Source organism: Drosophila serrata, unplaced genomic scaffold (genome assembly GCF_035046125.1).
Source record: "Drosophila serrata isolate PLE 108 unplaced genomic scaffold, ASM3504612v1 contig_382, whole genome shotgun sequence".
Taxonomy (NCBI): Eukaryota; Metazoa; Arthropoda; class Insecta; order Diptera; family Drosophilidae; genus Drosophila; species Drosophila serrata.
The window spans coordinates 8,483,360-8,501,223 of NW_028257280.1; the positions used below are offsets into that span (position 1 = coordinate 8,483,360).

The 17,864-nt window shown below is 41.7% G+C and overlaps 1 protein-coding gene across 1 annotated transcript; it reads left to right on the forward strand.

Moving 5' to 3' along the window:
- Nucleotides 1-1,663: 1,663 nt before the first annotated feature.
- Nucleotides 1,664-3,109, forward strand: LOC110185428 (salivary endonuclease). The gene is made up of 3 exons (XM_020954248.2): nt 1,664-1,805; nt 1,859-2,254; nt 2,332-3,109. Exons 1-3 carry the CDS (start codon nt 1,664-1,666, stop codon nt 2,967-2,969), a joined length of 1,176 nt encoding a protein of 391 aa, XP_020809907.2. The 3' UTR covers nt 2,970-3,109.
- The last annotated feature ends 14,755 nt before the right edge of the window (nt 3,110-17,864 follow it).

Here is a 17,864-nt window from a genome sequence, read left to right on the forward strand (position 1 = left end):
TGACGGAAGTCGGGAAAAATAGTTCCAGAGGGGGGAAGAAAAATAGCCAAGAGCATGAAATTAACTGAATAAATAAAGTAAAGACCAAAATGACAGACTCGGCCAATATACATACATCCATATAGTATGTGGAGTAAGCCAATAAGTAAATTGGCCAAAAAGCAACATGGATCCCAATGGTTTGGCTCGTATGATGGAAGCTGGACACGGATCGGAAGTGGAATTACGTGTAAGTGGATCGATAGCTTGCATTTTTCCACTTGAGAGACAATTTTTAGTGATTATTTGTCAACAAACTGGAGTGGCTTAAAGTGTAAACGAGGTGCAAGGAAATTATGGCCCGACTGGAAATGACCACATCATTTATACATTTAATGTTGGCATAATAACTCGTTTGAAAGCCAGTATTATTTTTTTATTTGAATTTGAGTTTGTTTTTTTATAAGCCAATAATAATTTAAATTTAATCCTCAACTCATAATTCATAAAAATATGAAGCAAATGCAATGAATATAAGAGCTAAAGCCGAAGTTTCTATACCATAGCAGTTTACAAAAGAATTATAAGATCGTATCGAAAATCTATACATTTTTTTCCGACAAATCAAATCTTTAAAAAATGCATTACTAAGCCAAAAACTCATTAATTACAATTCGGAAACACTAGGATAGTATTTATTGGTTTAATAAATCTGCATACTCAATTTAAAATTTAAACAAATTTGAAATTTTGGCCAATTTTTTACAATTTTAACGATAAAACCCCTTATGAAATTTTGAAAAAATTTGAAATTTATTTTTCCAGCCTGACATGGCTTGGTTGTTCTTACTGATTAAGAATATATATGGGATATAAGGACGGAAACGACTTCTTTATAGCGTTACATTCTTCTGACTTAAATAATAATAGCATGCAACGGTATGCACAAAGAGTACAAAACTCTTTGTTAAAGCAAATAATTTCCAGTCAAGAATACAAATTTCCCTTATTTGAAATGCGCGCCAAGAAAAGTACATTAGTCATTTCACTCTCTCATTTACTTATGGGATGTCTCTTTTACTCAAAATGTTATTTGCAGTGGCGCCCTCTTTTGATTTTTACTTGAAGGCAGGCGGCCTCTATTGGGCTTTTCGTGAAACTACAAGCTGTACCTAAACTTATAGCACAGTTGCTATAAAATTTACTATAAAATTTATAGTGATAAAGGTTCTGATTAAGTGCACCGATCTACCGCCAGGTGGCTTTATGTCATTGAGAAGGTAACGTAAATTACATTTAAGTGATGTAAAATGTTTTTCTATAAAAGGTTTTAAAAAAGGAAATTAAATAAAATTTATTATCAATTAAATTGCGAAAAAATAAATATTTTTGCAGTTTACAAATATTTAATAATAGATATCAAAGTGACAACATGAAAGAATTTAATTAATTGAACCAAATAAATAAACAAAAGATAAAGTTTTCCTAGAAAAAGAGTTAATTGCAATCGTTACCTAAACTCTTTGTTCTGTGGTTGCTTACATTATTATTGATTTATATTTACTTATATTTTCTGATACGCAGTCGTAATTATATTTCGATTTCTTCAATGAGAAATGATTCAGAAATCTCTCTCTGTGTCTGTCTTATCAATTATTTGCTATTAATATACTTTACAGCAATGATGACGACACACACATTCCCCGGCATAAACCGAGTCTACCTGCTTGCCAGTGCTCGCTGGAAGGGTCAGTTACAATTGCGAACTGAAGGCGTAAAGATGAACCATCTTAAGTATCTCCTGATAGGGATAAGTATCCTTTTGGGTGAGTTAAAGGAAAATAAAAAGGATATATAGATCTAAAATCATTAATTGTAGGTGCAGGAAATGTCTGGTGTGATTGCCAACTGAGCAAAGCCAATACATGGAGTGATCGAACCTTTGCCCACATCGTCTCCAATCGATATGAACTTTTGCTCACGGATCGCTTGCAGACCAATCAAAACCTGCATTTACTTTGTGGTGGCGGACAGGTGGTTTTCAGCACCACTTGTCAGTCGAATGGACACCTTAACCCACCATTGCCCACAACCAACTGCACAGTGCCTCTGACTCCCACTGTTCAGGCAGTCAGAGATCCCAGTTGCTCGCATACCATGTACCGTGTGGGATTTCCCTATCAACAACAGTTCCTAGAGATCTATCGAAGCTGCTACCAGGCCTCCACAATGACAGCTTATTTCTCCATCACCAAGGTTTATCCCACCTATTTGAGTAAGTTCAGGCAGCTACGCTTTCTCCACTGCATTAGTCATTAAGATTTCACCCCTCTCATATATAAATGTATGTAGATTCCGATGGCCCGCCTCCGACTTTCGACCGAGACGGATTGATAAGTCCAGCAGATGTCGCCACATTCCAGCGTAAGAGCATCTACAATCAATTCGAGAGAATTCTGGGACGGCACCAGCGGTATATCCCGAATGACAAAAGTTCATCATTCGAGCGTGGCCACCTGAGTCCAGCCGGGGATCACACCTTCACCCGGAACCTGCGGCAGACGAACAAGTACCTCAATGTGATGGCCCAGCATCAGAACATCAATCGCAGCAACTGGAAAATTGTGGAGAATTGGGTGCATCGCTTATTCGCCGAACGTCAGTTCGATGTCCTCAAGGTCTGCACGGGCACACTGGGTGTACTTGAGTTGGACAACACTGCTGGGCATCCGGTACAGATTTTCCTGGCTACGAACAAGAATCCTGCACCCAAATGGATGTACAAGATCGTTAGCCATCTCTCTGGCTACAAAGTAGTGGTGTTGACCTACAACAATGGATGGGCAACGGTCAGTCCAGATCCCACATCGGTGTGCCAAAGGGTCAAGTGCCCCAGCTCTTTGACTCCCAATGGGACTGGTTTTACCTTCTGCTGTGATCCAGTACACTTTATAAGCTCTAATGTCCCTAATTTGACGGGCGTTTGCTAGGAGCTATCTTCGATCCATTCTATATACTGAAAATTATTTATTTTATATATTTACATGGATGGTTTGAAGTTAATCTTTATTTTATTTATTCATATTTAAACCCCAATAAATTATATACTTAGCATGACAAGATCCGAAAACTTTTATATTTCGTTTTTCCAGGAACTCCCAGGAACTAATTATGTTACCCTTTTAATAACTAATAAAAGTATATATGTTATTACTTTGGGCAATCATTGGGTGTAAGGCCTTCATATACTTACAAGGTATATGTTATATTTAATCAATATTTTTGTATGCTTATATTTTGGGTAAATAAAAGTTTTTAAAATATCATACCTAAGCCACAAATGCATTAATTTTAATTTTGATAGATTTTCTGTGCTAGTTTTTGTAGGGCTAACAAATCTGTATACTGAGTTTTAAAATTTAAAGAATTCAAATTTTGTATCAATTTTTAACAATTTTAGCGATATAACCCCTTATAAAATTTGAAAAAAAAAAATTAGAAATTTTATTTTTCCACCGGACATAGTTTGATCAACAGTTTTTGATGCTGATCCGGAATATATATGATTTATAGGGTCGGAAACGATTCCTTCACTGCATTGACTGAAATTATAATACCCTGCAATAGTGTAATAATATAATAATAATTGCAAAAGTTGGCCCTAAATAAGGTTCAGTTTTGAAGTTATAGTAAGAGTAAGAAATCAATTTTGGTAAACAATTTATAATTTAGTTGGGTATACGATTGTTCATACCCTTCAAGCAATTTAAAATAAAATTGAAGTATTGGAGTCCAAGATCTTAAATTTAAAAATAAATGCAGAGCTAATATATAGTATAAAATAATTATCATAGTTAAGACTTACCGCAGTAGAAGCTATCCTGTTTCCATTGCTTATTTTCTTTCAGTGTAGAGTTATATCCGTGGTGACTTCAATTAGGATTTTCATGATGTCATCGAAGTAAGCTTCTTCCATTTTATTCAGATGTATTGCATTGGCCAGATGATATTTATGAGGTCGTAGGGTTATCACTATCATTGCCACTATCACTATAGATGTTATCAGTGGGGAGGCCGCGGACAGACTGAGGCCGGTGCAACGGGTGTGCCTGTATTTATAGTCCCAGAGAAAAGAGAACAGAGAAAGTGAGAGCGAGAGAGAAGGAGATGCCTGCAGAGGAAAGAGGTCAGAGGCAGAGAAAGAGAGAGAGAGAGGTTGAGAGAAAGTGAAGCGAAGCTACAAAGAGAGAGACAGACATTTCAAAACAAATAGAGAGAAAGAGAGGGTTTAATGAATTGAACTCTTTAGTGTTCCTAAATAGGATATTGGTAGAACTAATTGCATTCCTTGAATTTAAAGAATGAGAATATTTGCAAATTCTTTATACAATCTACATGCCTTTATGTTTCCAACTCAATTGTATTACTATTTAATTACTAACTAAGATAATAATAAGTTATTAGCTCAACCATTGCAATATTTTGCCAACTATTATTTTAGAACCCTAACTAAGGAAATCGACCTAATGCTATTTAATAAAATAAGAAATATTTAGAGGAAACAGTCTATTAATAGTGTATAAACTCCCAACTTAAATGTTCCTCATTCAATCTCAGCTCAATATATGTTAGCCTTGGGACATTATTTCTTATAAAACGGATCGGATTGTAGAAGTAGATGTAAGATCAAAGGTTAGACTCTGTACTGACCTCGACACAGAAAAATCCTAAAGCGATTGCAGACGACTGCGGACTTTTGATATTGTTTTGATAAAAGTGATTATATTGTGAATAAATGTAAAGTGAATATATGTATAAACTACAATATAACTCAACTTACTCAGGTACACACATACATATGTATATATACATATAACATTTCCGGCTTCTGGACAGTTGTTTCTATTCCCTTAAAAACTTTTAATAACTTTACTATTTTTATAGCGAGTATATGCTTGTATTAACTTAGCTGTTGTCATAGTAGGAACCAGTGTGTGCCCGAGGCAAGATCAATAAATGGAGTACACGGAGATATGACTTCCACAGCATGACCTGATTGATGTTGGTTTTAGTTGATTATTTATTTGTTATTTGCACATCACATTACACTCGCAGTGCCGGCAGCTGGAGGGCAGCCACCTAATGGTCGCGAAGCTGGGCACAGCCTTAAAGTGGCACTCTCCGGATGGTACTCCTGGCTTTAAATGCCGTCCTTGTGCATTCAATTTGTCATATGCCAGGCTGCCGCATATTTGGACGAAATATTTTTGAATGTGTCACAAAATTTTGCACAGACCTCGGAAGGGACGGACGGGCAGGACGCAAACATGAATTATGCTTATCCACGTGTTATGCATAATGGCTAGCCGACCTTCCGTCGGCATTCCCACAACCTAATATTAATTTGCTGATTTACGAGCAGCCCAGCCCACAGCGAGGCAACTATAAATTTTAATGAAAATTTAATAAATGCGTCGTCGGGCGGAGAGTTTTTGGCCGAGCCTTTTGTTGTTTGCTCATGGGCTCTGGGCTCGTGAAAATTTAAGCAATTACATCATGTGATGGCCAGTGCCGCTGCTCTGCGGCTTTAAGAGGGGCTCCGATTCAAATTATTTCAGCAATAACCACTCATTAAAAATGTACATAAGTCCTTGGCCAAACACTCGCATTGCTGCGGATTAGAGAGCGGAATGCAGAGTGCAAAACCAGCGGCCCCGCAAAAATGAAGCCTCCTCAGAGCGGCCACAGAAACAAAACTGACAGCCAGGCCCAGACCAGACTCACAACCGGTCGATACAAAATAGTTAAATATTTTATGCCACTGCTATTTTACGCTTGTAAATCACAGTCAGACTAAGAGTCAGAGTCCTGGCCACAGACAGACAGCCCGCCGGCTGGGTCTCCGTTGGAGGCAAACCAAAAAGTTCGCATCGGAAAGTGAGCAAGCATTACGGTTAAGTCCGGCTCCGGCTCCGGCTCCGGCTCCGGCTCCGGTCCCGGAATGGGATGCGGTGGCCACCACCAGCTCCAAATAGTTGAGCTCCACTCGGGCTGCGGTCCTGTCAGGCTTTTGCCCACCTGCCTTCCTATGTGTGTGTTTGCATCTCATGGATTCCTGGCGCTCAGACCTATTTAATATTAAAATCAAATTCCTCGAGATAAATTTCATTTTCGGCCAGCCAAACGTCGACATCTCTGATAGACAAATATTTACTTGGGCCAGCCATTGCATTTGCATTGAATAATTTACCATTGGAGTGCGGCAGACTCCATCCGGCAGCCGACAGGACCAATAATAATTGGATAAACGCTTTTAAATGGCATGCAACAAATTAACAATCATAAATTACATTAATTGCATTCCCAAAGAGAATATGGGGTATAAATAATTGAGTTACAATTTCGGCCTTACCTTACATGCCAGCACAATCTAGTGTGTCTCAGGTGTCGAGAGGTAAACAATTCAATCTGCAATCGAGGAGAACCTGCCCTTGGCATCTCAGTGTTGATGTTCATCATGCCGGACCAAGTCTATAGAAATACTCTGCGGTTTGTTTTCTTTTTGCCTGTTCGTTGTAATGCCCCCCCATTTCAGGACCTGTTTAAGCAAAACGGCCAAACAATACAGAGAGTACGTAATGGATATCGATATTTTTTTAGATAGTCAGGGGATGGCTATGGATGCTGGATGCTGAATGCTGGTTTGCTGGATGAGGGATGCTCCAGTTCCGGTTTCATCAAAGCAACTGCCTGACAGTCGGTACAGTTGGCAGGACCTTCGTGCTGGCTTGCAGCGATTTTAACAAACAAATCAATTTATTTGCCAGATTACAATTTACGTGACTCAGATACAAATTGCTTTATTTATTTAGCAGAGCACAATGAATGAACCAGCGCAGGAGGAGGCAGCTCCGAGGTCGCCGGTGAGCTGAAACAAAACAAAAACGTTGGCGGGCAAATACATCAATTAGATACACAGAAGCGGACTAATGTAATGACTAATTGAGTTCAGGATATGTTCACATGCAATGCTATCCTTAATGGACACGTTGAGCCCGTGAGGCTGCCATTTTCATCTAAAACAATAGATTAATGGGGGGAAAATCCAAATACGTAACAACATTTTCATAATCACTTTATAATTAAAATCATGAAAGTTTTAGACTTTAATATATTCCAGCTTATTGAATCCTTTATAAGATGAACAAAATATTGTGTTAATTATTATGTCTTTTTCCGCTTTTAAATTGATTTGTATTTAATTAATATTGCATTCCTAGTTAAATATTATTTATTTCCGTGCACATAATACAGAAATCGATATACAAACAACAAAACCCAACGCCAACCATCTATGAATTCCAATTCATCAGGCTCAAAACAACAATTAAAAAGTGCCCCACCCCCACAAGTGGGCGTAACACAAAAATATATATAGAGCGGGGGCGGGGCGTGGGAATCGAAGCTGGATAAATAATGAAAAAATAAAGAGAATCGATCTCATTACTTAGCAACGGCCGGGAGCACAAAGCCATCTGAAGTGGCTGTAAGTTTAATAACAGAAATGCTCAAAACATAAGCCACAAAGGCGGGGAGTCCCACAGAAATGTCCAGCGAGAGAGAGAGAGCGAGAGAGAGAGAGAGAGAGAGAGAGAGTGCAAACAAAACAAAGTCGGCAAAAACCCCAAAAAGCAGAACTCAATCAGGCATAAAACATTAAAAGCTTCCCAAGAAGCACGAAAGAAATGGCCCGGCAATCTATCGAAAGGAAGAAAAGGACCCAGCCAGGAGCTGGAGGAGGAAAACTGAAGCCGGGAAAACTGTAGCAAGCAAAACCTTAAGCGGGTGAAGAGGCAGGCAGGGCGGAGGCGAAGGAAACGGAAACAGTGCAAGTTAAAGTTTGCAGCCACGGACTCCATCTTTGAATTAGTGAATTTCCGGTAGCAACAACTGTAACTCCGAAGAATGTTTTAATACTGTTTCTGTTTCAGTTTTTTTTTTTTTGCGCAATCTCGGTTTAAATGCTACAATTGTAAAGGCCAAAGGGAAAATGCTCCATCCATGTCTTCCGTTCGCTTGTGTGGGCTTCAGTTTTAGTTTTTTGTTGGCACAGATGCAACGTTTTGCTTTTGTTTTTTTGGAAAGCAAACCTTTGCGTTTCTCTTGGACCGAGATAAGCCACGGATTTCGGAAACCAAATATGGCATCTGGACGGGAAGAAAAACGCTTCCAGCCGGGTCTGGTTCGGGGCTGAAAGCCACAGTTGGTTTTTGGGGCTCGACAACATTAAAGGCAGCCGCAGCAATCAGTAAACAGGCCGCAAATCGATTAACTTTGGCTTCTTAATTAACATCTTTTGTGGTCCATGGGTCCACTGGTGGACTATGGGCATGTTGCTTGAATAAATTACGTGCGACAAGCCGCAGCAGCATGTTAATCCCACGTCAACACAGCCGCCACCTCCTCCATTCATTCCACATGCATGGCCATCGTTCATTTAACTGCTTATCAAGTGTGGACGGAGGGCAGGCGGAGTGCCGCCCTGTCATGTCCTTGTCCCGGTCCTGTCCTTGTCCTGGCGTGTGGTCGCCCTCCTGTCACATTCCATAATAACAATAATAATAATAATACGTAATTCCCTCAGCCCGGCATCAGTGTGCAATCAACGGATGCGCCTTAATGTATGCAATGATTGATATTACTCCGACATCGAGAGTCCTGGCCCGAATTAGGCCGTGTCGCCGGGCATTAGTTGCGCCAGATGGATCGCACTGCAAATTGTCTGTCTTAAATAATGCATTAAATTAAATGGCCGGACCGACCCCAAAAAGCAAACAGCTGCCAGGTAAAATCAGCTTCTGTGGCAACATGGCAGTACGGCAACACGGCACCGAGGAAAAATGCGGCAGACAAACAAACCGTAAATGCAGTTGCAACCGAAAACCAAACCGAAGCAACCCAAAAGCCGAAACGCACAGGGAAGCCCGCAAATTGCATACAAATGAAGCAATTTGCACTTGAGGCTTTCTGCCTTCCAGGCGAAATCAATTTTCAATTAAGAATTGCATATTTTTGTACATATATAAGGGCGTTTCCAAAAGAATGGAGAAGATGGGGTTCCTTAATATCAATATATGAAAACATTTTAAAAGTTATAAAGTAGAATTAAGTCCAGTAAAATTAGAAAATATATTGATGTTTTAGGAGAAACTATACCAAGTTGCTTGTTAATGGGTTTTCCCAAGTATTTAACCACTTATTACTCCTTTTAAAAAGGTAATAACTAACAATTTATAGCAATTAATAGTATAAATACAATTTCCTTTAACATTCCTGATACTTTCTGGGGTAAAGACCATATATATTTTGTATTGCATAGACGGCAATGTTTACCCAGGTTTACGCATTTACACATTTTACAGTTTGACTCGTGAAGCTGGCGCAAGTTTAATTGGAAAATCAAATTAAATTTTCGGGACTTAAGCACATTACGTATACGCCACGTTGCTCGCACATAAAACTTATCCCGCTCGCTGGCTGTCTGTGTCGATGGAAGTTAAGGCATTTTTGGCTACTCCCCGAAAACCCGTGCTCGCTCTCATCTTTTTTTGCCATCGGCTGTTGCTGCTCTAAAAGCTTTGCCCCATTTGAAACAACAACTAAAAAGCACGAAGAACAACAGTTACAATAATGGCAAACCCAAGAGATAAAAAGATAATATCCATTTGTCTGTTTGTTGGTTGTTTGCCAGCAGCAGCAGCAGCAGCAGCATCAGCAGCAGTGGCAGTAACAACATTTAAGCGGATTTCGGTCCGCTGCCGCTGTCAACTTTTGGCCAGGATCGACCGCTCCGTCCATTTTAATTGATTTGCATGGCGCATTCCGGTGGGGGGTGGGGCCAGATGGTTTTGGTGTGGCTCTGCGGTGGGCTTAGTTCGGGGAAACCCCCTGAATTTGCGATGGCTGCACATTTTCGCTGATTTGCTGAATCCAAATGAGACCCGAAAAGTTGAGCGGAGTCGAGTTGAGGACATTGTTTCAAATCGAACTGGGCAGCGATGCATAGCGAGTGCGAGCTCTAATTGGAATGGATCGGCCGGAAGGAATGCTAATGTACGGCATAACTTTGAATAAGGATTTTGGGCCCAACGAGCGCACATTTGTCATCCGCTGACGTCGAGGCCTTATTATAATGTCATCGTGGCGGGGAAAAGTGTCAGCCATTAAAACCGAACATCATCATCTATTTGAAACGCTTTTGCTCTCTTGTTATTTCAGCACAGCTTCAGTGTGACAACAAAGCGAGCATAAAGCAAAAAAAAATCCACATCGTTAAAAATTTGCGCAACGCAACGACATATTGGCTAAAGTATTTCATCAAATTGAATTCAATCACGTGCCAATGATCAATCGATACTGTCAGCGTAAAGCACAAAGCCATGAATGAAGCGCCCTCTAACTGGATTGAAGCCATTTTCCCCCTCGTTTTTCGGGAACCCTGAGCTCTCCTCGGTCTGGGTTAACTTGGCCCCGACTACGGTTTTCGTCGAATGTTTGCCGGCACCCGGAGTTGATTGAATGACTTTTGACATTAGTGCACAATGTCGTTAATCAAAATGCTTGCGCACACAACCGAGTCCAAATAGCAGCCGGAATCCTGAATCCTGAATCCTGGCAGCCTAATGCCTGGCATGTGTCGAATGTCAGTGCTTGGGTTTCGGTGTCTGAGCGGGATTTCCCAGCTATGTGACCTATGTAGGCCGCACCACAACTCTGACCCACTTAGCCTGTCCTACCTACACTAATTCAATGAGATGGCCAACACAGACACAGAGACAGACGGGGCGGCATTATGACATGCCAGGGAATTCCATTTAGCGACCTTGAAGTGATTTTTGGCCAGCCAAATGTTTTTCGGGCCACTTCATTGAAATCGCTGCCCGGTCTATGCCCTTGTCGTGTCACTGTCTCTGAGTGTGTGCGTGCTGCAAAGTTAATTCTGGCACAATAAAAATCTGTTTTATGGCGCCGAGTGTGTGCCTGCTCATTAAGCATCTTCCGCTGGCAAACAGCTGTGAATGTGTGTGTTGAAATTGGGTGTGAGTGTGGGTGTGGGTGTGGGTGTGGGTGTAGGTTTGGGGGCCATAAAGCGCACTCTTATGTAAATGTAGCCAGGCACGAACCAAGGGGTTTTGCTGCTGTTTATTTCCCGCACACAGAAACAAAATGCTGGGATTTCTAGATTTTTAAGGAGCTAAACAAGAGAAAAAATGGATATAAAGGAAGGAAGGAACTTTAACAAAATGCATGATTATCAAAAGCTTAACAAATGTCTTTATTAATTGCGGAATAATATAAGAGTTTAATCAATTAAGTTTTCAAGAAAACATAGTCAAATTCAAAGGCTTGTTTATCCTGCTCGAAGGACCAAAATGTAAAGAGACTTTAGACTACAATTAAGGACTATAGAAAGATTGGTATATATTCCAGCACCTAGCTCATTCACCTTTTATCTTTGTTTCTTCTGAATATACCCATAAAATATGAAATATTTAAAAGTTTTATAGTTGCATAATAGTTTCATGCAAATGTATGATGCTCCATTCTCTCTGTGCATTCTGTTATGTGTTTGCTTGGCCTGCTGTCTGCACGTCCTGCGTGGTGCATGCATTTCGTAGTAATTGTGTAAACAACCTCACACACACAGGACGACTCACAGGACGACACTCCCGGACGGCCATATGCCAGCCCCGCCTCCTTTTGGAGTCCGCCCCTCGCCTTGGGTCCGGACTCCGAACCCCTGCTCTGTTGTTGTTGGTACTTCTTAGTCAAACGCATAATTATGTCACGTAAGTTTAGAGCAGTTAACTCTGATGTTGCAATTTAGTAGCAATTCACGCTCAAGTTTGCAAAGAGAGAGGGACTCCACTTCCAACCCCGAGCTTGCCCCACTCGCTTGCCAGCAACAACGACCCGCAAGTGGCCTTTGGTGCTTTACGGTTGACAGGCTGCCAGCCAGCTTGTCGGGCTCTATGTCCTGCGTCCTGGCTGGAGTGTAGAGTTAATATGACAGAGACTTGTTTGCCGGTCAGCGGTAAGAGCGCTCATATACGCCCCATTGGACCGACCGACCAACCGACCGACCGACTTTCGCAGCCATTTTAATTGAGCTGAAAATCACTTAACCCACTTAAGCCAAAAAAGCACACACACACATCGAAATCGACAAAAAGACCCTCGACGATGGGATAAATGCACCGCACCCAAAACAACATCCATTATTGCGGTCATTATGCACCTGCTTGAGGTGAGACTGGGAGCACATGTGTGCCATGAGTCCATGAATGCACTCATTTGGTTAGATAAGTGAGCTAAGCGAGCTTCTATTTGCTGTTAATGTATTACCTCACTCGGAAAACTCCGGAGAATAAGAACTTCTGGTGGGTAAATCAGAGGGAGTGCCAGATTCCCTCTAGATCCTGCGAATGCACAGTTGGTCGAGGAAAGTAGATTTCTAACTATACCCAAAATAGAGTCTAGGAATCAAGTCATGAAATGATCTTTAAATACTTGTTAATATACTGAATATAGAGCCTAGTTACTCAACTAATGAAATTCAAAACAAATAATTAAGCAAAATAAAAATAACCTAGTTTAACTAAGACAGAGAAAAACTGTCTGCAAAGTTTTTATTCAGTGCAAGTACAAAAACCCCACAATCTTAATTCCTATTAAAAAAGCACCCAAAACACCACTTTAATATATTAAATGTAAATACCAAAGTTTGTTGTTTTTGAATAGAATTCACTTCCAAATACATATATATAATATATTTTTCGATTTTTTGCTAATGCTTCAATGTGCACGGGCCAAGGAATTTTCCAAGATGCATTTGGGCAAGAAAATCCAAATATGTATATAGAAAGAAATGGTGAAAACAACAGGAAGCCTAGCTTTTCCGGCAAATGTCTGAATATCAGCATGTAGCACGTTGCTTTGTCCGCCATCTTTTTAGCTGCCTGGAATAAAACATGCTGAAGTATTTTGCATTTATTGCAGCAGTAGCTGAAAGTACTTTTGTCGTGAATAATTTATGAAAAAGCCAAGGCGAAATAGATGCACATTGTTTAGCCGCCCGGCATTGTCTCCAGCCAGCTCTCTCAGCTAATAGCTCAAATATTCAGCTCACAGCTCATAGCTTTGTCCCGGCATGAAAAATTGAAAGTTTTCCATGCCAAAACTGCAGCTAATTTCGTCTGGGAGTGCAACTGAAGTACGGACCAGATGCGAGTGCTTATCGCGTAAAAAGTTGAGACAAGTATTCCATTGTGTCGCTGTGATCTATTTGGAACAAAACAGTCGAAAACTGCTCGAGTATTTGGAAGAGAACTACAAGAGATAGTGAGTGAGCCACAGATTGGGGAAAATTTTTGCCAAACTGCTTTAGGGCGACGACTCCGGACTCCGAAAAGCAAAAGTTTTTCGGCAACTGTTTGCCAGATTATGCAAGCTATACTCCTTTTTTTTCCCCCCCCCGGATAAAGGCCACTTATGGTGCTTCGATGGCAGCCAGCAAAGTTAACAAGCCATCTCCTTCTCCACTGACCAAATGTTTTACCACTTTGGCGGGAAGTGCCAATTAAATTCAAAATGCTTGCCAGTCTTCCAATAATTTCGTCAATGAATTATGACAACAAATTGGTAGTTAGCCGGGCAGCCCACGAGCAGCCGCCCAAGAAAAACGACTCGTGGCACATGGCACATAAATTCGGAGCCAAATTATATGGCCAGTGTAAATAGGGGGGGCGTTAGGGGTGTGCTCGGGGGCCGAACTGAAATTTATGAGAGCCACTCAACCGAGTTTCAAAGGGTTTTCGGCACAGAAGTTAAACAACTCAGCAGAAGGCAGCAAGTCGAAGACCCTGCTCCTGCTACACAGGACCAAAATAATATCAATAACAAATAGAATAGCACATGTCAGCATTTTCATATTTATATACTTGTATATTTGTATTTCAGTGAAATTAAAATGTATATATCACAAAGCTCCATGTACTGTGTTATGTTTTATTTAAGGCTGATTTTCGCAATGTTTAAGTATCATTTCCAAGCATGAGTTGAGGAGTTGAGCCTACGAAGAAGCACTCCCTGTCGATCGAGTTTTAAAATCATTTCTGCATGTGTAGCCAGGACTTGGGCCCTGGCTGAGGACGTGGATGTGTGCCACGCCTTTAGGGGCGGAAATCCGCAAATGTGCAAGTTAAATATTGAAAAGTATTTGTTGATTGTACGCAGTAAAGGAACATTTTATTGTATTCGGCATTTGGCAAGTAAATGTGGAGATTGAGCCACCCCAAAAGTCGATTGGTATCCGGGAGCAAGAATCTCAAAAGCAGATTACCGAATCGAAGCAATGCCCATGAGGTGCCGATGCTAAAAGGTTGTGCACACACGTGTAGCTGCCACAGGAACAAGAAAGGACCCCCCAGCAGCAATGGACGTCGAACGTCGGACTTTGGACAATGAAATGAAATGGAGGCCTTTTCTGACTCCTAATCGAATTTAAATATTCAAGCACCGGACACACCGGACTAAGCCGAGCAGCTCCTCCACGGGGGGAATCTCAAATGGAAAGGCAGAAATTGTTGTAATTTAGCTTGCTCTCGGTGCCGAGATATGCATATGAAAAATACACAAACTGATTGCATTTCATTTGCATCCTGCATCAGTCAGGCACTGATGGGGAGTGTGTGTGTATTCATTTGCATTCGCATTGTTTGCCGCAAAGAAAGCTGCTTGCAAATAAATGACAGCGTTTTTGAGCTCACTTCTCGCACAAGTTTTGTCAAATGGAAAATATAAATTTGTGCGTGCCATCCAGCTGCGCCTCGAGTAATTTGTCGGATTTGTTTGACATTTGTGTGGGGCTGCTCGGCAGGATGATTATGTTGACAGTGCCAACTTTTGCCAAAAACGCATGTTAGTCTAATAAGAACAGCGAGCATATGCACATATGCACTCTCAATTGCCCAAAGTTGGGCCTTGGAAGTGTTTGTGACATTAAAAACAATATACAATAGATGTATTTAATAATGAAAAATATATAAAATCATAAACTAAAGACGGACCAACTTAATTAATAATGATTTTAACCTATATTTAATCCACAAATTGATACACAATATTCTTTCCTTTTTTACGATCGCATCCTGAGTGCTTTTATTTCAACCGCAGTTGTGGGTATGCAAAAAGGATTCCGCTTCGATGAAATCAACCAGTAAATCTGCTGAATGCATTTTTAAACGATAAAATAGATTATTCTCCGCAGCAGCAAGCGAATGCCTTTCATAATAGTATCAAATTGAAATGCTGGCATTTTAATTGCTTACACAAAAAAAATATGCGCTACGCTTTTATGAAAATTTTCAACCGGAATTGATAATTTGAGGGCAACGAAAAAGAGATTTGCATTGCCGGAAAATAAAATACTTGGCTCGAGCACAACCGACCGGGGAATCAGTGTCAATGGTTCGCCGCAGTAGAAATGTCTGTGAAAATCACTCCGGAGATGACAGCAGCCGGGCGGGCCATGGCATGTTGTCTGTCACTCTGACATATTGCACTGGCACTGAAGGTATTTTTTAATATGCCAACCCGTTTTGTGGATCGCACTTGCGATATGACAGATCCCCGGCGGAAAGCCACTTATTAAGGATACGCCAAGGAATCGCTTTACGGGCCAAACTTTACCCGTTGACAGATCGGGAACAAGGCGAACTTTTCGCAGTTAACCAACTGCAGTTGAGGCAGAGATAAGCTGCCTGGGAAACGGGCAACTTTCATGGCATAATTATCGCTATCTCTTGATTTTAGGGCCACTTAAAAATACCGAATGGATGGAATCACTTGGGCCAATCAAAACAGATTGAATTCAGCTGCCGGCACATTAAACTGAAAAGTGAAACGCGAAACGAAGACCGATGCTGATGGCTACAGCTATGACGCTGAGATAATCTGATGGCGTTCGTCTCCCGGAGCCTTTTTGTGTTTTCGTCAATGGCAATTATCCCATTGGCCATTGGCAGCCAGGACACGTGTTTCGATTAAACGATATGGCCGCGGAGCATAAAGTATGCTAAAGTTGTTACGCACCATCGACTGGCCCGCTACATTGTCTTTCTGCTCCCGATGTTGCTGCTGCTGTTGCTGCTGCTGCTGCTGCTGCTGCTGCTACTGCTGCTGCTGTTGCTGCTGCTGCTGCTGCTGCTGCTGCTGCTGCTACTGCTGCTACTGCTGCTGCTGTTGCTGCTGCTGCTGCTGCTGCTGCTGCTGCTACTGCTGCTGCTGTTGCTGCTGCTGCTGCTGCTGCTGCTGCTGCTGCTGCTACTGCTGCTGCTGTTGCTGCTGCTGCTGCTGCTGCTGCTGCTGCTGCTACTGCTGCTGCTGCTGCTGCTGCTGCTGTTGCTGCTGCTCCCTCTTGAATGCTTGTGATGGGGCTTTTGGTGAGTACTTTATGGCCACGCGGCGTATGCGCAATATTGCTCACTATATCAATGCTGAAAAAATATTTAGTGCATTCGACAACTGGCAACAGAGGCACAACAAATGGCAGGCCATGGCAGGCGGAAAGAGAAATATCATGGTAAAAAATATACAATGAACATTGGCGGGTGCAACCGACAATTTACTCCTGATTCCCCGGATTCCCTTTTTTTGATAGTTGCGCCTTTAATGCAGTTTACTGTAACATGGCAGAAGTTTCATTAACTTTGTTCCGTTTCGTTTCTTGAAAAATACAGCACGGCAGACAAGCCGGAAACAACCATCGAAGTTCGCAAGAACAAAAAGCCTTGTTTAACCAATCAACTGTGGCTAACTTTTGGCCACAGAACTTGAATTACAGCACGGACTCGGGCCACCCCTCAGTCTCCCCCCAGGCAATGCGACACGAGAGAAGGAGCCACCGAGTCCCTGGGCCAAGGAGAATGGCTAAGAGCCAAGGCGAATGAAGGAGAAATGTGGAAATGTGGAAATAGGGAGGGGAGGAAAAAAATGGTCAACTGGCAGACGACACAAATGAGAAATCAAATAAATACTCAATCGAGCGTAAAGCATTCAAAGCGACAGCGTGCCAAAGAGCGGCAGCAACAAATGGGCCATGCCATGCCATGTCTGGGAAAGGTCCTTTCGCAAAGGGGTTAAGTGTGGCCAGCGGGGTTGCGTATACGCCTCGTGGCACCTTGTGCAATTCGCATTAACTGGTAAACGCATCAACCGAAGCCCCTGACGCTTATGCAATTGTTTCCCCATTTCGCAGCTCTCGACTTTGCCATTTCCGATTACGTTTACGTTTACGTTTACGACACAATACAAAGCATCTCTCGAGTGTTTATAGGAAGTCGAAACTTTCCTCGCTGCAGAACGTGATCGGGGTCTGTAATTTTTAAACAGTCCGCAGCATTTTGCAGAGATTTACGAGCCCGCTAGAAATTAAGCCACTGAACAGGAGCTTGGGAGCAGCTTAACTAGCCGGGGGCAATGGGACACACAGGACTCGCAGGACTCGGCCCGGGGGGTGCTTTAACTAATTTCCAATAAACAGCTCGCAAGTTTTTTGCGATGCGCGTGCAGAAAGCAGCCCAGAAGCTTAAACCAGAGCATCCACTTATACACATGCCCCAGTGTGTGTGTATCCTTGCTCAGTGGCGCGTGTGTTTGCGTGCTTGAAATTCATTTAGAGGATTTATATGAAAGCATTGTCTTGCATATTTAATATAATTTACAATGCCAAATGGCAACTGCGTTGCCCTGGCTCACCGCTCATCCGCTCATCCAGATGCCCAGCAGCAAACATGTTGGGGAACAACAATGTGAGAGGCATGGCA

What these genes read in the sequence shown, in the direction of transcription:
- LOC110185428 (XM_020954248.2), top strand. Translation starts at nt 1,664, where the DNA reads ATGACGACACACACATTCCCCGGCATAAACCGAGTCTACCTGCTTGCC. An exon ending in AGGGATAAGTATCCTTTTGG is followed by an intron (nt 1,806 to 1,858) that starts GTGAGTTAAAGG and finishes CATTAATTGTAG; the next exon opens with GTGCAGGAAATGTCTGGTGT. An exon ending in GGTTTATCCCACCTATTTGA is followed by an intron (nt 2,255 to 2,331) that starts GTAAGTTCAGGC and finishes AAATGTATGTAG; the next exon opens with ATTCCGATGGCCCGCCTCCG.